General features: G+C 39.9%; 1 protein-coding gene across 4 annotated transcripts in view; it reads left to right on the top strand.

Moving 5' to 3' along the window:
* The window catches only part of CARMIL1 (capping protein regulator and myosin 1 linker 1), a 256037-nt gene that overhangs the window by 130272 nt on the left and 100822 nt on the right, over window positions 1-24943 (top strand). For all 4 annotated transcript variants that reach the window (XM_048840027.2, XM_048840028.2, XM_048840029.2 and 1 more), the window contains exons 10-16: window positions 3315-3403; window positions 6473-6567; window positions 10242-10328; window positions 14212-14315; window positions 17797-17874; window positions 17964-18040; window positions 20990-21094. In XM_048840027.2, the coding sequence (XP_048695984.2) occupies window positions 3315-3403; window positions 6473-6567; window positions 10242-10328; window positions 14212-14315; window positions 17797-17874; window positions 17964-18040; window positions 20990-21094 (635 nt within the window). The remainder of the gene's footprint in view (window positions 1-3314; window positions 3404-6472; window positions 6568-10241; window positions 10329-14211; window positions 14316-17796; window positions 17875-17963; window positions 18041-20989; window positions 21095-24943) is intronic.

Raw genomic sequence — 24943 nt, 5'->3', positions numbered from 1 at the left:
ATCTGCCCTATAGAGGAGAATGGGAACATAAGGTATCCAAACTACAACTCCCATGAGGTACTACAGCAGCATTTTTAAATTGGAATCTTTGATTTTTAGCTGAAAACTTTGGGTATTTGCATTTCTGCCAAAATCAAAATTTTATGTTGAAAATATAGATAACTAAACTTTTGTCTTAATTTTGTCAAAATTTTCTGCAGGGTAAAATATCCAGTTTTTCAACGAGTTCTACTTAGTACCGCCTTATCTGACTCTCAGTTGGAATATGCAGTGTAGTTGTATCCATTTTGGTCCCAGGATATTAAGAGAGACAAGGTAGGAGAGGTAATATCTTTTCTTGGACCAACTTCTGTTGGAAGAGAGACAAGCTTTTGAGTCACACAGAGCTCTTGTGGGTACGTTTTTCACAAAGTGATCACTGTCTGACCTATCAGTTCTCATCCTCAAAAGAAAGCTACACAATGCTTTCAAAGATAAACCTGGATGCTTTAATTCATAACTCTGCTAGATACTAAAAATCATGGACTGAATAAAGAAAAGGAGTACTTGTGGCACCTTAGAGACTAACCAATTTATTTGAGCATGAGCTTTCGTGAGCTACAGCTCACTTCATCAGAGCTGTAGCTCACGAAAGCTCATGCTCAAATAAATTGGTTAGTCTCTAAGGTGCCACAAGTACTCCTTTTCTTTTTGCGAATACAGACTAACACGGCTGTTCCTCTGGACTGAATAAAGACTCTGGATTTATGGCTTATTACAACAATCTGTAATCCACTAACCCTCTTTTTTTGTCTCTTGAATGCAAGAGGTGTTAATGGGCCAGTCTGCCTTGAATGGTTCCTTAGGATATGTGTTAACTGCTTATGCTAAACAATCTGTTCCACCTGGTGTTTAGCTATGACACTTCCTTTCCCAGGCTTGAAGAAGAGCTCTGTGTAGGTCATGTCTACACTGCACGCCTTAACGGCATGGCTGTGCCGCTGCAGCCGCGCTGTTATAAGGTGTGCAGTGTAGCTGCTCTTTGTTGCCAGGAGAGAACGTCTCCCATTGCCGAAGCGCTGTCTACCTGGTGCTATTCGTCATTAAAACTTTTGTCATTCAGGGGGGTGGTTTTTTCATACTTCTGAGCGACAAAAGTTTTAACAATGAAAGTGCCAGGGTAGAAAGTGCCAAGCTCGAAAGCTTGTCTCTCTTGCTTACAGAAGTTGGTCCAAAAACGATAGTACCTATTCCACCTTGTCTCTCAATTTGAGTGACAATTAGCCCTTTTGTTTTCATGATAACTAAGCTAGCTACAGTGGTGTGAAACCTTTTAGCATGGAAACCTAAAAATCAGCAGTGCTCAGACTATTTCCTGTTCCATAGCTGATTAGGGTTGCTGTCAGACATTGTCCTTTTCTCAGGACACCAATATGGACGTTTGTGTGGAGGGGTTTAATAACAAGCTTATTTGATGTCCATCGCCTGAAAATCTGGGAGTGAGCCAGTGATGGGCTCAGTCAACCGACTGAGGCCCACCAAAAAGGCACCTGAAGGGGTTGCTGGTGGGGCAAAGTGATGATGAGGGACATGGGGCCGTGTTTGGGGAGGGGGTGTATTAGAGAATCTATATAGAGGGAAAGAGTGATACAACTATGGTTTCTTTAGGAAACTGTTTTATTTTGCTGGGATTTTCTTGAGGTTTCTTTGGCATTCTGGGGTTTGTACAAACATAAAACTTTTCAAACAAACCACAGGGGACACAATCTTAGCAAACAGAACCTAGTGGCTTTGATTTGCTGAAACTGGTTGAATCCAATTAGCAAGTTTTGTACAGCTCTAAAATAAAGGCAGTTCTTAATGTAACTCCTTAATTCCATGCACTGAAACTGGCAGTCAAAAATATCTGGAGGATAATACAAAAGATGATTGATTGCTAAATCCATGTTATAATGTCATTACAGAGAGCCAGTTTAAGAAAAACAAATCCAGAATCAATACTATGTACTGCTCTTTGCATCTCCCACTATGACACTGTCTTTGGTAGACATAACTGTACCTTTCTCACCAACCGATTAAAGCACTTCTTTGTAATCACACTGGTAAACCAACATTGATCATATTCTGAGTTACCTAAAAAATAGAGTGCAGAATCCATGCCTGTGGTGATAGAAAAGTGACAGTCCTTAAAACACCAGTACAATCTGCATTATTTAAAAGGAGGACTGAAAGTAGATTTTTCTCCCCTCTGTGTTGTAGAGGTTTGGGTTTTTTTAAATGAGTTAAGAACTATACTGAAAAGCTAAAAGGCTAAGAAATTTAGCCTTAGAAATTGATTGAGCTGTGGGGTCAGACACCAGATAGAAGCATAAACTCTCAGACCCCAATACCAGTGTCGTGGGGGCAGTTTTAATGGGGAATGATTTATTGGCCTGAGCAAAATCATCTTAGCTGTCATGGTCATGACAAAAGCTCAGTTTCAGACCTCTAATGGAACCTTGATTTTGTGTGTTGGGGGACCACAGAGTTCAAAAGCAAAACAAAGAATAAAATACAAGTAAGGCGATAGTATTATTTGTTGTATAGCTCTTGGGATCACAGCTGAAGTAAAATTTTAAAAGTACAAAATTTCTCTCTTCACTTTTACCCTCTCCAACATTTGCAAATTAATAGCATAAAAGCAGCATTATTTTACTCTAATGTTTTGGCTCATCGTGGATCCTACAACTGCCCATGCAAATTAGTTATTACAAAACATGACTAATGTAAACGTGGTGGGGTGTGTAATGGCTCTATGTGGGTTAGCAGGATCCACACTAAAATTCCCAGAGCACACTCCCCAACCACAAAGCTCTTTCATGGAGTGCCTGCAGCCAGAATGTGTCCCTTGTGGGTCTGCATTATGATACTCCTGTTTCTGGTTTTGTGGTCATTCTAGTTCAGGCTTATTAATTATGTCTGTTCTGTAAAAGAGTATCATGGACACAAAGTTTTTAAATAAGTAATGTTATTAATCACATGGTTTTTCTGTCGGAAATAAGGTTTTGTCCTGTTTTGTTGGCCTACACCTTGAGTGACTCTGTTAGTTTGCCTCTTACTTACCAATTTCCCACTTAGCAATAATTCATTTGGGAAAGATTCTATCTTACGTCCTCCTACTGGGTTTTGGAGGCTTCTGCTACTATTATTTATTTTTTGTATTGTGGTGACACCTAGGAGACCCAGTTATGGCCAGGGCCTCATTATGTGAGGCTATTCCTAGCTTACAGCTGTATATTTTCAGTGATGTAAGAATGTTTTTGCTTTAGTAATATTTTATATCATTTTTATGGCAGTCCACTGATGTCTGTGAGCAGATCCTGAGAGTGGTGAGTAGATCCAATCGATTGGAAGAATTGGTATTAGAGAATGCCGGGCTTAGAACGTAAGTAATTTTTAAAAAAAAATTACGTTAGTTATGATTTACCCATAGGACCGTAGAAAGTAGACTCTGTGATAGAATTGGTAAAATAGCTAATACAAAAATTACAACCCTGTTCCAAAGAGCTCATGGTCATATTTTTCAGAGGTTGTAAGTGTTCACAAACTCCATTGGAGTCTCTGGGGGCTACATGTGTTAGCACCTATGAAAATGAAAATTGAAAATTGTCTACCTTCTACTTATTTGTTCCTTTACAAACAAGGAAGCTGGCTGAACAGTTGGTAGCTGTGCAGAACAGACAGTTTTAGAAGTGATTTGAACCTCAAATATCTCATGATTTCCTCTCAAAACTTAGTTGCCAACGTTGATATGAAAAACTTGATCTTTTAGAAAACGCTATGTTCAGTTTCTTACTATAATAAGGAATACTATTGGACAACAGATTGCGGTATGGATGTTTTTTATGTTGGTGGGACACACAGCCTGTTAAGATAAAATGAATATATCCTAATATTCAAACTACAAAATGTACTTCTCTGTATTTTTACTTGTGGTACTTGAAAAGCAAACAAAAAATAGACCTCTTGCAATAGTCATTAAAACATGAAAACTTTTAGAAATAATGCAATTTCACGCTTAAATACTCCAGCACTATTTCAGTACCTTAACCACCTCCATTTCTTGTGAGAGAGACAGCAGATTCTTACAATCTCTAGGAATTAGCCCAAAAGTTAAACTTGTAAACTAGGATTTGCTGTGGCTCTTTGGAGCACACACTTCTGTATTAGAATTGGAATAGCATGTAGTTGCTCCAACCCATTGTGCTAGGAGTTGGACAGTCAGATAGTAAGAGACAGTCCTTGCTTCAATGAATTATTAATCTAAATAGACAAGCCAGACAAAGGGTGGGAAAAAGGAAGTATTATCCTTGTTTTACAAATGGGAAATTTAAGCACTAGGGATTAAGTGACTTTCCACAGGTCACTCGAAGTCTGTGGTAGAGGTTGGAATTAAACACATCTCCTGATCCCCAGTCCAGTCCCTTAATGTCCATCATTCAAAGTGTAACAAGTAACTGACTGTGTCATTAATTTCTTCATATTTTGTGTCATTTTACACAGAAATAACATTTTGATACTATTATAAGGTTATTGACTGTCATTGCACGTTGCCTTCATTAACTTGTCATATATAGGTCTGGTTTTGACTTTAATAGAGCTTGACTGACAATCATCCCTAAGACTTTTGATTTTGTAGCACCATATACATTCAGAGTACTTGGCATGTTGACCTTGTCTTTCTCTGCTGTAATCAGCATTAGCTATCTGTCCCTGTAAAGGTGAATTTGTCAGTTCTGCAGGTTATAATGTGTCTTTGCTGGGAAGAAAGGTATTCATCCCATTGATACTGGCTATCCTCACTTGGCATAGGCTACAGACAAAGCATTTTTAGGGAGTTATGACCACTTTCATAGTCAAAGTTGAGAAATGCTACTAAAGGTAAATTTCAAAAGTGCCTAAGTCCCATTACCTTTTAATGGGACACAAGTCACTCTATGTGCTTTTGAAAATTTTATCCCAAATCTGTAATACAGGGAAGTATTTTCCAGACTACTGTACCCCTTTCAGAAGACTAATTTGTCTTGAGTACCCCAAGTTTCATGTAATTTAAAAACTACTTGCTTTCATCAGACATAAAAATACAAGTGTCACAGCACACTATTCCTGAAAAATTGTTTACTTTTTCATTTTTACCATATAATTATAAAATAAATCAAATGGAAAATAATATTGTACTTACATTTCAGTATAGAACAATATAAACAAGTCATTGTATGAAATTTTAGTTTGTACTGACTTCGCTAATGCTTTATATGTAGCCTGTTGTAAAACAAGGCAAATATCTAGATGAGTTGAGATACCCCGTGGAAGATCTCTGTGCACAGGGGTACACATACCCCTGGTTGAGAACCACTGCTGTAGTATCCTAACATAAAGAGGATAGATCGCTCTTTGTCCCTATGTAAAGCAGAAAGTGGCATTTTGATAACTATTTAGATGGGTAATTGGGACAGAACTTATCTAGTAAGGCTATTGGCTTTTAGTTGAAAAGGAAAAATTATGAGTAGGGACACTGCAGTAGAAGCTTAGTGAGTTGGCTGAAATAAGGTACAATAACTATGTAGCCCACATTGGAAGAATGGGGTGCATATAATAACCAGAGGACTGGATTCTTTGGTTTGGCAAGGCTTGTCACCTTAAAGTGGCAGCCACGGGAGCATAACCCTTGTGTATGGGGACCTGTCTGCTGGCAGAAATCTGGCAGAGTTGGCTGGATGGTTTCCTGGTCAGTGCCACCCTTCCATCACTAAAGGGAAGGAGGGGTATGTTAGGAAATTTCGGTCCATGGGTATGGCACTATGAGGAAGGGACATAAATTAGGGTGGAGTGTTGAATCAAGCCCTAAGACAGACAAAAATGTGGTGATAACAGTGGCTAAGGGGTAAGAGAAGAATGAAGGAGGAAATTAGTTGTAAAAAGTGGTTAAAGCTCAAAACAGTATAGGCCCTGCCAATACACAGCACCTTCTCCTTAATGAGTGTCTGTTTGTTGACCTTCTGGATATGCTGCAAAGCCTATTTGTTTGAGCAGGTACTGATGGGGAACTGATGCACATGAGGGCAGGATTTCTGGGAAAGCATGCTGGTGATTAAACTGTACTGATCACATGATGATCAAATGATGTGGTCGGAGGGAGAAATGGGGCTGCTTTGGACAGTTTGTTTTATAACTCCTATTTTGCTATGTTTGTTTTTTTATAATATATATAATCTCAAAGGCACTCAGAGCTAGGATGGGCATCCTTTAGTGTAATATTGGATAATGTATAAATAAAAGATTGCTGTTGCAAATTGTATAAATAGATGTGACTAAGGGAAATATTGTACATGTTTGCAACTGGTAAATTTGGCCATTTCCATTCATTCCAGTAATTGGGTCATTTTAAGCCTCTGAATATGGTGTTAATGTAGGAGATAATATAATAGTCTTCTTTTGTTTTATTTTCTTGCAGAGATTTTGCACAGAAACTGGCCAATGCCCTAACCCATAATCCTAACTCAGGACTTCATACAATTAACCTTGCTAGCAACCCTCTTGAGGACAGAGGTACTATAACATTTACATTTTTCCTTTTATACAGTCAGAGTAATAGGATTAGTGCTACTTCATTCCCCTTTGCCTGAATAATAGAGCATTGTGCTTGGTGTAATTGCATCGTAAATATCTGTTGCTCATAGGTCACTGAGAATTGCTTTTCTTCTTTTAGTTTGTAAATGTCAATTAGTTTGAGATTTACCAATAGGTGTTGAACGGTTTTAGTGTAACCATGGATTTAATTAAAGTTGGGCTTGTTTGGCTTCACAGAGATCACTTTTAAGATAACTGATGGGGGGTGAAGCACTGTGCCTGGGGTGGAGAGAGAAGAAAGGGTTTCAAATACTTTATTCTAAAAAGTAATAGAATTGGTTTAAGGCCCATCTGAGAGTGAGACACAACTTTGTTCCTTGCGTTATATATTCCAGATATTTTCTAGCAGCTAGAACTACCTCTTTAATTCATCTGTGCATATATAAATATTTCTAAGTGCATTGAAGCTGTCAATTTTTTGAGCTCCCTTCTAGTGTTCAATATTGCAAAAAATTTAGCCCCATCAGTGCAGCCCTTACACTGAGCATCTACATAAGTCTGTCCCTTTTCAGCAAAACGAGAGACAAGCACATGCTTAAAGATTCAGCTTTGCTGAATCTAGGCCCTAATTTCCGAGCAATTTCAGTTTAGACTCAAGTCACTCCCATCTCTTCTTTCTCCTCTTTCCACCCACCACCCTAAAAACTGAAAATTGTATTTTTAAATTAAAATAAAACGTTCAGTCTAAGCTTGATCCTGGAAGTACCCTGCCTATGGAATTCCTGTTTACTTCACGTAGGCATTCCATGCAACGGGCATTCTCATGATCACATCCTTAATACATCACTTGTAGGGCTGCTTGAAAAACAGGAATTCTGTTCTGTGAAACCTTTTGTTTCATATTGTTTTTTGAGGAAACAATTCAAAACAAAAAAATTTCACTTGTCACTGGAAGATGGATGTGGGGGGGTTAGTCTCCCCATCTCCCTTTCTCTGTACAGTGGGAAAGGTGTGTGTCGGGGATCCAATAGATCCAAATAGCCAAAAGATTTAAGACTTAAGCGGCTCCTGGAAGCAGTGGCATGCCCCTTCTCCAGCTCCTATGCAGAGGTATGGCCAGGTGGCTCTGCATGCTGCCCCATCTGCAGGCACTGCTCCTGCAGCTCCCATTGGAGCACTGGAGGGGGCCATTGGAGTGCGTAGGAGCCAGAGCGGGGCCATGCTGTGGCTTCCGGGAGCCACGTGGTGCGGCCACCGACCCATCGCCCTGGCTGGAGGACCGGGGCCAAGCCCTGTGCTGCGGCTCCCGACCCAGCTCCCCAGCCAGAAGAGGGAAAGCCCCAGACCCCACTCCCCAGTGGGAGCTCGCGGGCCGTAGTTTTCCCACCCCTGCTATAAGATCTCAGCAACTAATGTGGGTGGTGCTGACTGGATTAGAGATTTCGTTGGCTGTAGTGTGAGAGAAGAGGAAAGGATATTTGCTACACTCCAATAAATAGCCCAGGTGCAACAGAACACTATTTACTCTCCTCATACTGCCTTCCCTCCTCCTTTCTGCCCTTTTATTATCAAAATCATATTTGCCTTTTAAGCCTCCTGCAGAGAACCAGCTACAACCAAGAAGTGGAGAGGACCTGCCAGAGAACATAAAATCCTGAGGCTGTAGCTTAAAAGCTTTTAATACTTGAGTCTCTTATCAGTGGAGCTGAAGAGATTTGTAAAGTGTAGTTGGGAAAGAAAATGTATCAAGGATCCCAACCCAGTAGACACTAGAATTAAATATGACCCAGGATTAGCAGGTCCAAAATTATACCTGCATCATCTTTAATGTTTTTTGCAAAATTTGTGAGATTCTTTGCATGGGTTTTTATGTCAAGAGAAATATTTTGTTTCTGCCTTCAGTTGGGGTTGATTTTTATTCCTGATCTTAGTGTGCTGTATTGAGTCTATTGTCACAGGGGTTTTTAAGCAATGTACAGACACCTTATCCATACAGAAATAACCACCTCTTTTTTCAAACAAAAACGGAAGGAAATGTAAAATAAATTTCACTTGTTAATAAAATGTTTAAAACATTGTCAATTGGTGCTTCATTGAAATTTCTCCAGAAGCAAATGTTTGTTAAATAATCCCAGGTATTTTTCACCTTGTTTTCTCTAACAATAAATTCCTACAGAGGTGAAGTGCAGTTACTTGCATATTCTCATAAAATAACCTGAATTCGTTCTTGCAATAAGTTGGTGAATACATCCAGTTACTATTGTATTTTTACAGTAGCCAAAGTAATGCATCCTCATGGCAACAACTTAACCATATACACAAAATATGGCCTGGAGTTTTGGACAGTCTGTGAAAGCTCCATGTATCGGCAGTATACATGCCAACCGCACTTTTAGAAACAACAAAAAAACCTTGAAACAAAAATTCCACAAATGTCTGAAGTATAACCACTTATATACTTAAGGTAGATAGATAAAACCTTATGATAAATATAGAAAAAATATTTCTATGTCCATTGAAGTAAACTTCAATATTAGCTTTTTTTTTATTATCCATTTTGGGTTTTGGCACAGAGGCAAGTGTATTCTTTTTAAAGAGATATGTGTTCCCCCCAGGAAAGCTTAGCTGGATTATAACCTGTGATCTGGTACAGAGAAGTATATGTCACACCTCATTGCATTGCTGCAGTTTACTTGTTGATAGATTTCTTCTGGTAATGAATATTTTATAAATTGGTTCAATCGTTACTGAGCAGGTGTCTCCTTAAATATTCCATCACCCATTTAAAAATGGAAAATACATTTATGGAATGCAGAACCTCAGAATGAGAAATTGGGCTTTTGTATTTCTTCTTTCAGCAAAATGGTGCTGAGTAATATAGTTGGTGCCAGAGCCCTAATTCTTTTTTTATTCAGGAAATGGTCTATTATGTGATTTTGAGACTGTATAACGGCCAGTATATATTTATCAGTCTAATTAAATGAGATAAGTGACCATTATGACTAGAATGGAGGCTTCAGATTCCTAAAGCAAGTTCTCTATGTTACCTGCATCAGAATTATTTTATACAAAACACACACTGCTCTGCAGTACTAGTTCAGCTGTACAAAATACTTCAGTCCTTTTTCAGCAACGCCTTTGCCTGTTTATCTACTGAAGAAAGGGTTTGACTCAGTTAGGAAGAGAGGTCAAGGTTAGCTAACCTATATTAACGAAACTCCGTTGAACCTTGACCTTTTTTTCAATAGACCCAAAGAGATCCTTATTACTGGGGAAGCTGCACATTCACTACTGTTGAATTTAACTTCATTATCATTTTCCTGTGGCGGAACCATAAAGCTCTCAAACTATCCATGTGCTGACATCATGGCACACACATTACCTTCTCTTTGACCCTTGGTCCTCAAAAACTTAAGCACGCACTGGGTAGCTTTAAGCATGTTAAAGTAAAAAGGACTTGAGGTGGTTGTCATCTACATCTTTGGGCCAACCCTAGAAGAAACTGAATTGTGTTTGTGAGGTGTTGAACACCCTACACTCCTTTTACTTTCACGGTGTGGTCTATTTTTATACCAGTGGTTCAGAATCCTGAAAGCCACTTGCCATCAAAAAAACTACAAACTTTTACGCTCTTTTTTCCCCCCCTCAAACAGGTGTGTCCTCTCTAAGTATCCAGTTTGCCAAACTCCCGAAGGGACTGAAACATTTAAATTTATCTAAAACCTCATTGTCACCTAAAGGTATGTTTTGTACTTAACCCTGCACTTTTTCTCTATTTGGTGAATGAGTAAAATGAAACATTTTTGGTAGTGATGGATCCTGTTGTTATATAATTGTAAAATAATTTCTTGTGTACTGGATTATTTCTCTCTGTCTAATTTGCCTACTTATATGGCTGACATTATGAGAGTATCTGAACCTTATTTCTTACCCATAGTAGGCTCTTCAATTATGGGCCTGATCCAAATCCCACTGAAGTTAGATGGAAGCTTTCCACTGACTAATGTAACACTGACAGACCCCAGTAGTCAGCAGGCAGGATCAAACTGGAGCCTCTGGAACTAAATGCATGAGCTAAAAGCCATATGACTCTTAGCTAAGGCTGTAGAGCAAACTCATTTATCTCTAAGTGGTCCCGGTGCCACTAGATGGGACAGAACACCACACCCAGGAGGTGTGTGGGTTACATACTTCCCATATGTAACCCACATATGGGTCTCTGAGCTTCGGAGACTTCCCAGTTGAAATCCTGAATGAGGCCCCACTTCTAACACCAACAGATACTGGTCATGGGCGGGATTGAACCTGGGGCCTCTGCCTCATGCTAAATGCATGAGCCTATACCGCATGAGCTAGAAGCCATATGCCTCTTAACTAAGGCTGTAGAGCAAACTCATTAATCTCTAAGTGGTCTTGGTGCCACTAGATGAGACAGAACACCACATCCAGGAGGTGTGTGGGTTACACTTATATAGGATTCGGATCAGATCCTATATTATTGAAGAACTGTCTGTGTTTAGCTTATTGTTGGAATAAATATATCTTGCATTTATGGCTTAAGAAGAGGTTTGAAGCATACAGGGTTTTTTTTATAGTAGCTTATACTTTGTGTTAGCTTTACAAATGGCATTTTGAAAAGTTTATCGAAATATCCTTTTTGTAAGTCACATTTGTAAAGTAAAATGGTTTGTGGGTGACTGTTTAAAGATTGCTTTGTGGTGATTGGGTCATTTAGTTTCTTAATTCACAAATTTCTCACTTAAAATAATTGAAGAATGTGTAACCACATGAAATATTGTGCATCACTTGTTTTTTCCATCCTGGGTAGTGAAACAAAAGAGATTTTAGATCTTCCTTTAATTGTCATTTCACTTGTAACAGTAAACCAAGCTGTGTTACCATTTTAGATGTTGCTTTTTGATGTGGGAGCCCCCAGTGCTTCTAACTTTCACAGGTTGATCTTTTTTTAAGAAAAGCTCTATCCAACATATTTCTTCAGCATACCATTTTAGTAGATGGCTCATGAAACTACTGGGGGTGGAGGCAACTCTGCACCTTTGAAAATGGACCCGCTACTAGCGAGTTGCCTTTAAATTGATTTGACATTTGTTGTTGTGCAGTGTGTTTTGTATTATGATTCTTACTAGCCCAGTCATGAGGCATGGTTGCTGGAATTTTGGTTCTTTAAAACCTTATAAAACTTTAGTTCTGATCATTGTGTTAGTAGTCTGTTCTTGGTGACAATCATTTAATCAAGGAATTTTGACCACCCTGATATTTATTCTTGGGATAGGAGAAAACTCCAAATATTTACTCAAGTCTTTAGACCAAATCCAGCCCTGGCAAAAGTGCACACAGCTTCCAGTATGTTCAGTCACCTCCTGTACTCTTCCTCACTTGAAGCTCCATCATTTGGTCCAATGGCATCTACAGTGCCATTTGGGATATTCTATCTGTTTCCCCCATCTCAAGAACAGTTGTCAGATTAGTCAAGACTGTTCAACCAAATGTTAATCAGGAAGAACAGAGTATTGAAGCAATGAACAAAATCAAAGGGATTTTTGTGGTTTATTTTTAAAAAGGTCTTAAAACAAAAGCAGAGTCCATCTAACATGCCTAATGATGACCTAGTAACAACCCTAATGCAGACTGCACTGCAATGATGCTCAAATCTACAGAGACTAAGACCTTACCACTGGATATTGTGCTAGAGTAACCCTTCAATATTCCTATTGAAAACATGCCGTTCTGACTAAAACAGCTCACCTAATGATATGACTTATCTTGCTGTTCATGAGAGTTTGTCTATATGTGCGGTCCCCTCAAAACAGTGAATTTCCTGCCTCCCATACCTCCACCTCTTCGCTACTTTTGTGCTGTCTTTACAGCTCCTTTTATCAGTCTGCTCTCCCTTGACTTAGACAGCATTGCATTAATTTAACCTTGTTTTGCATTTAAAGTTATCTTTGAAACCATAAAGGTTAGAACTATTTTTGTAATAAAAGCCTATTTTTGAAGTGAGTGATGGGACTCACTTGGGAAAGTTTCCTATTCAACACTAGGCAACTGGACAAGTGGATTTTTTTTATTTAGGGAGATAATAAGCAGCACTTACAATGCTTTTCACTTCTTCCCAAAGCTCAGTATAACCCCTTCTTATTGTTTTACCTTACTACTTAACAAATACATTTGATTTGAGATTTCTTTATGAGATTGACAAGTGAACTGCAGGTAGCAACTTCCCAGATGATCTTTCTTTAAATATGGTGTTTCATAGTTCCTAACAGTTGTTAGGTCTAAGTGTGATGAAACAACATTATAGGCTTCATTCAGACTGAAGTAGGATCTCTATTACTAGCACAGTATACAATAAGGGAAGTGCTAATAGAGGTTTAGCAATTTGGAGCTTTGACTCAAATAGAAAATTCCATGTGCTTGGTTCAATTAAATCTCAGCTTTTTGAACCTGATCCAGAGCTCATTGAAGTCAATGAAAAGGCTCCCATTGATATCATTGGGCTTTAGATCAGATCCAGTGACTTTGTCGTTAATGAAAGACTGATTCATTTAAAAACAAACAAAAACCCTAAAGGAGAAGTTTCTACTTTTTAGCCTAGTGCCCCCCAACATTAACTAGCTCAAACATTGCTTCATTATCCTAGTTCTCAGAATCATTTGCTGCTGTTTATGAAATGGTTGTCTAGTCTGAAAAGCTGCCGACTGTTGCTCAGCAATTCAAAGCACTTGTCTTCTCTGTTGCTTTGACCAAGCACTTAATAAAATCCATCCTTCTATTATAGGAGGCAATGATGCTTGTGTGTCTAATGGATTTTCTCAGGTACTTACTGATTGAGAGGCAGCCTACAGCCATCCGGAATGATTCAAGAGTTCAGTGATAAACTACCATGCCTAATATGCAAGTTACATTTGCTGGAGGTGTCCACTTCATCTCTGTTTTAAATAACTTAGGAACCCTTTTGAAGGGAGTGCTGATTTGTTGGTTCTTGACACACAATTTTTCAGTTTAATACCAAAAGTATTTATTTGTTCTGAACAGGATTTAATACTGTACATCAGTGTGTTCAAATATATATTTCCTGATATGTTAGTTCATCAAATATTTTTCTGAAATTACCGGTGAATACATAATTTAAATGTTTGAACTTCTATGTCTTGTCAACTGCCTTTGAAGTAATAGTGAACTATAATTTGTAATGTATCTGCCTTCTGCAGATGTTTTTGTTTAAATATTCTTGTTTACAATGAGATGTCTTCACATTACTTAAAATATAGTTTGTGTGTAATGTTAAAAAAAAACCCACTAGAATTGAGCTAAATACATGGTACAGTAAATGTATCAGAAAGTTGTTCCTAAGGATCTGGTAATACAGGTTAAGGGCCTGGTCCTGCTAGATGTAGGGAACCCCTAATGAAGTCAATGGGAGCTGAGGGAGCGTGGCACCTTTCAAGACTGGGCCCTGTAGGAGAAAAATAAATCCTAACAATTCTGATAGCAGGAGACCATTGATATTTGACAGTGTGTTCACTGAAACTGTGTCCTGACAGGATTTATGATAATTCTTTATTTAGCCCAACTAAGTTAAATATTGACATTTTGTTGCAGGGGTGAATAGCCTTTCCCAGTCACTGAGTGCCAACCAGCTGATTGCTAACACTCTCACCTACCTTGACCTCTCAGGGAATGTTCTCCGGGGTGATGATCTTTCCGTATGTGTTCCTTATTCTTCTGATTCCTGAAAAAAATGTATATATTTAATGTAGTGTGAGTGGGAAGGGAGGATTATTTTGGGGGGGGAAATTGTGTTAATTTAACTCAAGTTCTAGTGGTGATTAAAATGACACAGTGATAACATTGCCTTCCAGTTGTGACGCTGCCTGGTATGGGACAGAGCTAAGAGAGCCAGTCTCGGGTCAGACTGCCAGAAAACAGGGCATGTAATCCAAACTGGTGGTATATTCAATCCTAAGATTTCATCAAGCCAGTAACAAATGTGTGCTTCCAAAATACTATACTAGTTATTTTGAAGCCATTGACAGTCCCCTGCAGGACCTCTAGCCCCTCATGTACCACCCAGACAAACCAGACTTCTGTCACAAATGATTATTAAGACCAAAACTCACATATATTAGGTTCTTCTAGTTCCAAAGAACCAGACCCCAGGTCAAAATATACTTCAGATCTTACCCCAAAAACATGCTGGTAGCCAATCCTTTAGTAACTAAAAACTAAAGGTTTATTAATATAAAAGAAGAGCGTTATTAAGAGGTTAAAATGAAATCATATACATTACAGTTCATTTCAGAGTTTGTAGATCAGTATAATAGCAATGATGTTAAATCTGCCATCTTGCAGTAAGTTTCTCTGGTTCATCCCATATATTGGGGTCCTTAGCCCATTGTTCAAAGCTTTTCTTTGCTAGAAATCGTAATCCAGAGATGTGGAGCAAGAAAGAGGCAAAGGAATGATGATACCCCCGGTCCATGTGCATGGAAAGTTACTGTCTCAAACATGGAGTCAGGGATCACATGTTCTACATGTCCTGCTGAGTCATTGGGCCTCCACTGTCTATGTGCTCTTGCTCTCTGAGGTGTCCTTGGGAGGGGCTCACTGGAAGAGTTGATTCTCCTTCATGGCCCATCAATCGTGGCTGGCTAGTCTGGATGTAAATCTGTCTGGTGGGTGTTTGAGATACAAACACAGCAAGGATTCATAACTTCATACACAATGATAATACACACATATAAACAGGATAACATTGTTCAACCAATCACAATTTTTCCAGTGATACCTTACAAGGCATACTTTCCATAACATCTATCACAACTGTGCAACAGTGGTGATACATCAGTGTTAATACTTCAGTGTACACATGGTCATCTTTCCTTCTACACAGTGTCACACTAGTATAAAGGCAAATTAAGTTTTAAACTTCCCATGCAGCTAAACTAATTCACTTCACTTTGCTCCTATGCAAATTCTCACATTCTGCTGATCAGCCAGAAAACTGTCAATTGTGGCAAACTCTGATGGTCATTTGACATAAAAAATTGTCCACTGAATACCACATTAAAGTAACCAAATTCAATAAATTGGTCTGGTCTTTTGTGTTACTGCCAGTGAGATCCAGCATTGTTTCATTTTCGGTGTGTTGAAGGACACTAGGCTCAAAATAACATTTTATTCAGACTTTCTTCATCACATCCATCCCAGTCTCACTTATTCACACGTCCTCGGTGTCCAGGCTGGGATACCTAAGAAATGAAGTTTAAGGAATTCAAAATAAGCATTACAAGAGTCCATTTTCACTTGACACACACTTGGAGTATACAAAATAAAATGCCTTCTGGCTTTATGTGAATTCCACCCCAGATTTTCCTTGGTATCTGTTAGACATTCATATACACATTTACAAAACACATCATCCTTTGCTTAAGAGAGCAGAACTCTCGGGTGAAGAACTAGAAGAACGTTGACAAATGAGAGCCTTTAGAGAAGCAGCAAAAATAAAATAAGGGAATAGATTGGTTTACTTAAAACCACATATTTACAGAATTTATAATAAAATTAGTGTGCGTAGCTCAATCAAACAGTGGTTGAGGGGAAAGTGATAGCTGGCTGCAAATATTTTAAAGGGTGCAAACACCAGAAGGGAGAGACATTTTTAAGTGCCACAAGGGGATGTATCTAGTATAGGGGTAGGAAACCTATGGCACGCGTGCCAAAGGCGGCACATGTGCTGATTTTCAGTGGCACTCTCACTGCCCAGGTCCTGGCCACTGGTCCGGGGGGCTCTGCATTTTAATTTAATTTTAAATGAAGCATCTTAAACATTTGAAAACCTTATTTTCTTTACATACAACAGTAGTTTCGTTATATATTATACACGTATAGAGAGAGACCTTCTAAAAAGGTTAAAATGTATTACCGGCATGTGAAACCTTAAATTAGAGTGAATAAATGAAGACTCGGCCCACCACTTCTGAAAGGTTGCTGACCCATGATCTAGTATATTAATGAAATGAATTTTAGCAATGTAAAACTTAAAAGTATTTTCATGGTATTGCACCTAACAGTCAGATCTGTTAAATTGTGGAATAATTTTCCAACAGAAGTGATGGAAACTCCATTGTTTGCAATATAAAATTAAACTGAGGGTTTGTCTACGCTGGCAATTTACAGGGCTGTAACTTTCTCACCCCTCTGAGCGCCACAAATTTCAGCGCTGTAACGCCCTGGGAGCTATGCCCCTCGTGGAGGTGGGTTTTTTAGAGCACTGGGAGCGCTCTGCTGTGACTACACAAGCCATGTTAAAACGCTGCCACGGCCGCACTTTAGCATTGCCAGTGTAGACTAGCCCTGAGCAAAGCACTGGAAAATTTACTGTAGGGAATATTCATGCATTGATACTAGAGGGGCTAGGTGACCTAGTGTTGTAGGGATTTGATTTTTCAAAAGTCCTGAGCACTCTTAACTCATCTTGACTTCATTTGGAGTTGCGGGGGCTCAGCACTTCTGAAAATGAGGGCCAACTTTTCTTAACTCTAATTTGTTTGGTTCCTAGACATTAAAAAAAAAATTGTCAGATGTAGCTGGTGCCTTTACCTAGGCTAGTGCATAGGTAATATATCCTTAATATTATAATACATATCATTCATTAAAATATTATGTTATCAGACCCATTTTACAATATCTCTGAATTGATCTAAGGCACTGGTAATATGTGTTTTAATAAAGTCTTGTCAGAAAGAATTATAAGGTTCAGACACAACTTAGCTGCCGGCCTAATGCAGTAGAAAGGGTTGACTTAAACTTTCAAAACTGATTAGCCTTTTTGGAGTATGGTTGCAATCTGGATGGCATTCTAATCTATTCTGAACTAAAATTAATTAGCACTTTCTGCAAAATGTGTAGCAAATTGCCGGCTACTCAAGATAAATCAAGCTATGAAAGTCAAGAATGCTATGTGGTAAATGTGATCCAGGCAGCATTCTTTTCCTGTCATTTTAACAAATGTTTTACTTTTGAGGGCTAGAAGATAACATCCATTCAGAGAAAATAGCTTCAGTCAAAACTGTTGGAGTCCAATTTAAAATAAATGTCTGAATTTTATTTGAAGAGATAAAATAAAAATAATTCTGTGTAATATGTACAAAACATAATAATCATATTTTTTTTTCTCATTTGAAGAGCTTGTATAATTTTTTGGCCCAGCCAAATGCCATTGTTCATCTGGATTTATCCAACACAGAGTGCGCACTAGACATGGTAATCTTATTTCTTTTGATGGTTCAAAAAAACACCATTAGTATACCAACAGGTTTATTGCATATAAACCTACTTTCTTTATTTCTCAGGTGTGTGGAGCTCTCCTCCGCGGATGCCTTCAGCACCTAGCTGTGCTCAGCCTGTCCAGGACAGTTTTTTCTCACAGGTATGGGTTTAAATATAGTTATTTCCAACTCCTGGAAATATTTTATTATTCTTTTTTGCACTTCTGCAGCAGTTTTCTTATGTGGACCTCAAGCAGCTTTAGACTTTCAATTAAGCGCTGTGTGACAGAGATATTATTTATCCCCAAAGTATATTCACCTGTGCAACAACTGTTTCTCTGCATATAAAAGCCAAGGCCGGTGTTAGGGGATAGCAAGCAGGGCAGTTTCCCGGGGCCCTGCAAAGCTAAGTTGCTCAGGCTTCAGCCCCAGGTGCAGGGCTTGGAGCCTTGGGCTTCAGCACCATGCAGTGGTGCTTCAGCTTTCTGCCCTGGGTCCCAGCAAGTCTAATGCTGGCCCTGCTTGGCAAACCCCCTAAAAACTGCTCGCGGCCCCTGAACCCTGGTTGAGAACCACTGGAATAAGCTATCCTACATAATATGCTCGCTCTGATCCTGACTCAGCAAAGCACCTATACACATACTTAACTGAGGTAGGTAGTGCAATTTGAAATGTGACTATTCCCTTACTTATGGTTAAGCATATGCTTAAGTGCTTTGCCAGACTGGGCCCTCAGTCAGGCCATAGACTCAACAAAGTGGAGCCCTGCCTTGTTCTATTTGTTCCTTCCCATACCCTTTGGAGCCCTGACTGTTTCCTTTCCATTCCCTCACGTGGAGCTATTTGCTAGACATCAGTAGAACAAGCTATCCTGCATAATATGCTTGCTCTGATCCCGACTCTTTCCATACTCACATGCACATTGAAAATTAAATCCACTTAGGTTACACTTGCACATACACATGGTTCCAGTGAAATGTTGGCAGACTGTAAGTTTAACATGAAACAAAAACCCAGGGCACTCGCTCAAGGTAAAATTTAATAGCTAAAGCATATTGCTTTCACCCCCCACCCCAGAAATGGCAGAAGTTTTCCCTCAAACTATCAACAGAACAAAACCAAAAACCACTCCTGAAAGCTGAGCCCAAATATGCAAAATTTTAGCCTAAAGATAAAACTTTGTCACCTGTAATTGTCTGAAAATGACCCTTTGAATTGGTATTCTTGTGTAATTCTAAGTGTAGGTGTCTACCTGCATTACTATTGTTACCATTTAGATTGTGGTAAAGCCCATCCTGTTCTAGGCTCTTTCCAAACACTGAGGAAGACAGAGTTCCTGTTCCCAAAAAGCATTAGTACTGTACCAAGAGAATTGACTTATCTGCTTGTAGGCACAATATTCCAGAACTGCACTGAAAATCAGTGTTAGCTAAAAAATTAAACATTAATTTTCAGTGCTTTCTTATCTGCTTTTTTTTTCTTTTCTTTCTCTCTTCCTCCCTCCCCCCAATTGCAGAATAGTCCTTTCTTTTAGGGTAGAGCTGGGCATAAAAGATAATGTCATTTCACAGAGGATTTCAGTATTTCTAAATCTGGTTTTGTTCCAATGCAAAACGAAAAGCAAAAAGTTCAAAAGTCTCTGTGAAAGGGAATGGAGGCAGGGACCCTGGAAGTGCTGGGGTCCCTGTTTTCAAGACAGTTCATCTTTCAGGCTGCCCCAGCATGGGGGACCTTGGGAGCCCAGACTGCTGAGCAGCTGAGGCTCCTAGAGTATCCAGGTGCTCTCAGTTCCTCATCAGCCCACCAGGCAGGCTGCCAGAAAACTAGGCGGAATTCCAGTGGAACCCTGTTGAAATTGAACAGTCTCTACAAAATGTTTGCTTTGATGTGTTGACCAATTTGGATGAAAAAACTGTTTCCTCTATCTTTCGGACCATCTCAGTTTTGGGGGCCTGATCTCATATTCACTGAAATCAACTGAAAAACTTCTGTTGACTTTAATGGACATAATGTGAGGCCCTAATCAAGCTGAAAACATAGTTTAGTAAGGAAGAGAACACTGATTTGAAGAAGAGAATTTGCGTTTGTGGTGGTCAGTACTCAGTTCTGCCCCTGACTGGCTCTGTGATCTGAGAGAGTCAATTACTCTCTCCAGGTCTCAGTCTTCCTTCTGTAAAAAGAAGACAGGCCTCCTTTACAGACTTGTTAAAGTTACTCTTATGAAACCTTTTGAGAGCTGGTTATGAAGCATTGCTTTTATTTTTATTCTAGGGGATTCAGACTCTGCCATGGTACTGTTTTGCTATTTATGTTAAAAAGAGTGGAAGATATTCTATCCTTTAGATTTTCAGTCTGCAGTGGTGCCCACTGAATATTGAAATTGGACCATAAAAACAATAGGAATAAATACCAGAATGGCCTAAGTACATTTGCTCCTCTTGAAACCCGAGTTTCACATTATATAGCTAGTATTTTTATTTATTGTTATTGGAAGTCAGTAGTGACTATTCTCCCCCTCCCCCTTTCCTTTTTTTATTGAGCGTAGTCCTTTAGAGGATATTGACTGACAGCACTGGAGGCAGAATCCTCTCTCTGGAGAGCAGTTATATCACAGGAAATAGCAGCGTAAGCTGCCCTGTCTTTCCAGATCAATATGCCTCAACACTAACCTGGAGGCATCACTTCTGCACACCTATTGCTTGGTACTACATTCAAACGTTAAACAATAACTGTCTCTAGGGGTGAAAAGTTATTTCCTTCTCATAACAATTTTGACCCTTTGCTTCTCTCCTGGTGTTGTGAATGCCTGTCGACTAGTAACTGGGCTGAAGTCACCTGGTTATTTTATGTAGGTCACCAAGGAACCATTAGTTAGTAATACCTTCTGAACAAGAAATGAGACATTGATGAATGCTGTTGAGTCTCCATTTTGATGCCTTTTTGTTTTTGAACTAATTGAAAGCTACCTAGATACGATTGTTAAAGATTAAGTACATTAATTACTAATAAAAGAGTGCTGCTGACCCTGACATCATGAATGTGCAGTCTGTTGGATGTTCAAATGTTGCTTTTTCTCCTCCTCCTCCCCCCCCCGCCCCCCCAATTTACAGGAAAGGAAAGGACGTTCCCCCATCGTTCAAACAGTTTTTCAGCAGTTCGCTTGCTTTGATGCAAATCAGCTTTTCGGGGACTAAACTCTCTCCTGAGCCTCTAAAGTAAGTGCTGCATTGATTTTTCCTGTGACTTAAAGACACAGTTTGCATGGTTATTTATATACATGTCTAATCCTGAAAATGGAGAGGAAAGCAGATCATATCTGCACATTATTCAGAGCCCCATTTACACTTTGTCACCGAGAAAGTGAGTTTCATAATGGTCACCCATGCTGAACTGGCAGAGTTGGAATGTAACAGCCTGGCTCGCTGCTTAAGGGCTGGGGCTAGCCATCCCTGATCACAGAATGAGCCACACCTGGGAAAGATCAGGGTGATTGCCATATGAAGAACAGCAGGAAGCTGCAATGAAGGGTGCTCAGGAGTCAGCCAAGCCTGTTACACCTGGCACAGGCTGCTGCAGGGACCCCCTCCTCTCAAAGAGAGAAGCAGGAGGCCTGGGAGAAAAGTAGATGCAGAAACTGGAGGAAGCCATTTGTCTGCTGGCTGAACAGCACAGTGGACTCAGGCCGTTCTTCTGCAGGAGCAGCAGTAGGGGCAGCAACAGCAGAAGGCACAGTTGGCCTTGCAGCAGGAAGAATAGATGGTTGGGTTTGGGGCCCAGAGGTGTTGCAGAGACCACCGCCACCTGCGAAAGATAAATGTCTTTGTGTGTTTCTGGTGTGGAAGACCATGGCTCAACAGATTTGAATACTGGTAGTGCTGTGGGAGGCATAAGAAAAAAACAAGCATGAGAGGTCAGGGACCCAGAGTAAGGGTCCATCCCAGTGTTTTAGATGTGGCATGGAAGAGTACATTAAGAAGGTCTGCCCCTTGCATAATGGGAAGGAAAAAGCCCTGCAGACCAAGAAAGAGTGAGGGAGAGTTGACAGGTGGAACAGTCTGTGTGTTCCCAGAAGTGTGTCAGTCCTGTCTACCTATAGTGAGAGAAGCAAGTTGGAACGGTGAACTGTGTTTGAGCATGGGGAAAGAAAGCCAGAGTTGACTGCCAGGAATGTGACCAAACTTGGAGGATGCCCAAGAACGGCAGGGTTGTGCTAGTGTTTGGGAGAAGGGGGTGAACACAGAGGCTGCGGTGAAAGTGGACATTGCAGTCATGGCAGCCCCTCTTAGAGCTGCCAAGAAGGCAATACAGCACTGGGGGGAGAGGCTTCTCTGATGGAGAAGGATCAGAAGGAACTTGGTGCCTTGAAGGAGAAGTGGCAGGCCCTGCAAGAAAGGGAGCAGTTAGCAGAGGAGCATCAGATGACTCTAGAGGAGAGAGATTGCCCACTCATTATGCTGAGCCAGTTGGACGGGGAGCTAGAGAATCTGAGATGTCAGACCCCACAATCATGTTGTCGACAACAGTGGAATTGTATGGTGTGGGGAAAGTAGAACTTTCAGGTAGAACTTGACCCGGGGTGGGCAAGGTTCTAAGTGGTGGGAGGCAGGTAACAGGGTGGCTCTTCCTTTAAGGGCTGGAGGGCTGGCCAACCCTAACTACAGAATGAACCACATCTGGGAGATACAAAAATGATTGCCCTATAAAGAGCAGCAGGAGGCCACAATAAAGAGTGGGTGCTCAGGCATCAGCCAACCCTGTTACGAAGCCTAGGCTCTCCCCTAGGTTTCTACTTGCCTAGCTAATATTGCTACACACTGCTCTGTCTACACTAGACTTCTAGAATGTGTTAGTTAGCTAACATTTTCTAAATCCCAGTGTAAACAGAGACTGTAAGTTGACCTGCCTGGTTGGGAGACCGATTGTTATGGGAGGGAGATGTAGGAAGCAGGCAGTAACTTAATAGGTGGTTAGCTAATGGACTGGAATTTAATATAGCTTAAAGGCTAAATCAGTGAGGTGGAGGGGGAGGTCTGGAGGTAGTGATTGGGTTAGGGTTGGAGGAAAAACCTGGGATGGAATCAGCCCAGGAGAGAGAGAAAAGTGGAAAGGATAGGTGGTGGGGTGGGGAAATCACAGTGAATACCATAAGCTAAAGAATAGCATAGCTTCTTTTGAGATGCAAATTGATACAGGGAGAGAAGAGTAGATGAGATAAATAAGACATAGTTAATGAACCATCCTGGGGAACTGTGTAACCATTATCTTCCGTTCTTTCCATTCCCTCTATTACGTTCTCCTTTGTTATATCCTGTCTTAAGCTTTGCCTAGACTGGGAAAATGTTGTATTAATCAGTGTTCTTGAACACTACTTACCACCTAGTGTAGGCAAAGGCATGGTGTTGAAAAACATATTCGTTATAGTTAACCCCCGGGGGTGCTCACTGTATGGTGGATGTGGATAGCAGTGAGAGCAAAGGAAATGTGTAGCCATCAACACGGAGCAAATGTTGTTGTTCTTATGAAAAATGCCATGAGATCTTTTAATGTCCCTATAGAGAGTAAAAAAGACCAAAGACCCTAATTCTGCATATTTAACGTTTGGATGTGACAACTCACAGACTTAAAGTTAACCATGTACCTAAGTGTTTGCAGAATTGGAACCTAATTTGTTAAAGATGGTCTCAAAAAACCCTTTTCACAATACACCACATGGTATTTAATTATATACTTTCAGCAGTATGGTACTATTTACTGCAAACCCCCCCCCCTTTTTTTTTTTAATTTAAAGCAATAAAATTGTTTGGCTGTTTCATTATTGTGCTGTTTCTTTGGTTTACGGTTTTCCCTCCGTCTGAGCTGAAGTGTTTCAAGGTACTTCCAAGTACAGTGAGTCTAAGTGCAACTTGATTTCACCCTCAAAGTTGAACGGTACAGTACAGATTGAATGGTACAGTTCCAAAAAATCCCATGGATAGTGTTTCAGCCATGATGGTACTTGGGACTCAGTGTGTTTTCAGTGCGATTGTTAGCATTTTTCTCTGAAATACGATTTTTTTAAAAATCTTGCATAAAATTAAGGGCTTGTCTATGGTGGGGTAATGAGCACTACATAGCTGTGAGTTCTTAAGTGCGCAAATGTGTTGTGCATTAATTGGTCCATGTGGACCTTGCTGGTGTGCACTAAATGTTTCCCAGTGCACTTTAACATAGTGCGAACCAACAGTGCTTGCACAGACCAGTTAATGCACAACAGTTTCATGCTCTTTAGAATCATACCTCCACAGGGCACATCAACCCAAACCCTAAAATTCTGGTTTAAATCATGAAGAGGCTATAAGATTAAGTCTGAAACTGCTGTTTTCACATTTACTGGGCTTTAGTTATTACAGAGGTCTCTAAATAGAAGATAACTTACTTAAGTAAATTGGAAATGAAGGCAAATCAAGGGAATTTGAGAAGTAACATGGTATACAATACCAATAATATTTCTGTATCATCTTTCATCTGTGTATGTCTAAGAGTTTTGCAAACATAGATCTTGCAACAGCTCTGAGAAGGAGGGGAAAATTCCCTTTTTATAATGTGAAACTAAGGCGCACAGAAGTTAAGTGACTTACCCAAGGTCAAACAGCAAGCCAGTGGAAGTACTTGAAATAGAGCCTTAAAGTCCTGACTCCCAGTCTTCTGTTCTACTGCTAGACTATATTCTCTGAAAAGTCGCTGTGAAGATGGTGCCATCTTAAGCAATTGATCTGCTGCTTGTACGTATTCAGTTATATCTGCCCGCTTTAGTGATTGAACATACGTTTAGTAGAGCTGGATGTAACAATTTCATCCAAGGTTCTCAGTTTGCTTGAAGTTTCAGTATGTCAGAATTTGCTTTAGTTTATAATCGGAATGAAACCAAATGTTAATTAAACTTACCATAAACAAGAAAACCTTCTCCTCCCTCCCCCCCCCCCCCCCCCGCCCAATTTAGTTTCAGAAACACTGAAACATGGTGATCCCAAAACACAATATGTGAAATTGACCTTCTTGACGGTTTCACTGCCGCTAAATAGTAA

This window comes from Caretta caretta, chromosome 2 (genome assembly GCF_965140235.1).
Source record: "Caretta caretta isolate rCarCar2 chromosome 2, rCarCar1.hap1, whole genome shotgun sequence".
NCBI lineage: Eukaryota > Metazoa > Chordata > Testudines > Cheloniidae > Caretta > Caretta caretta.
This window is presented reverse-complemented; position numbering and strand designations above follow the sequence as displayed.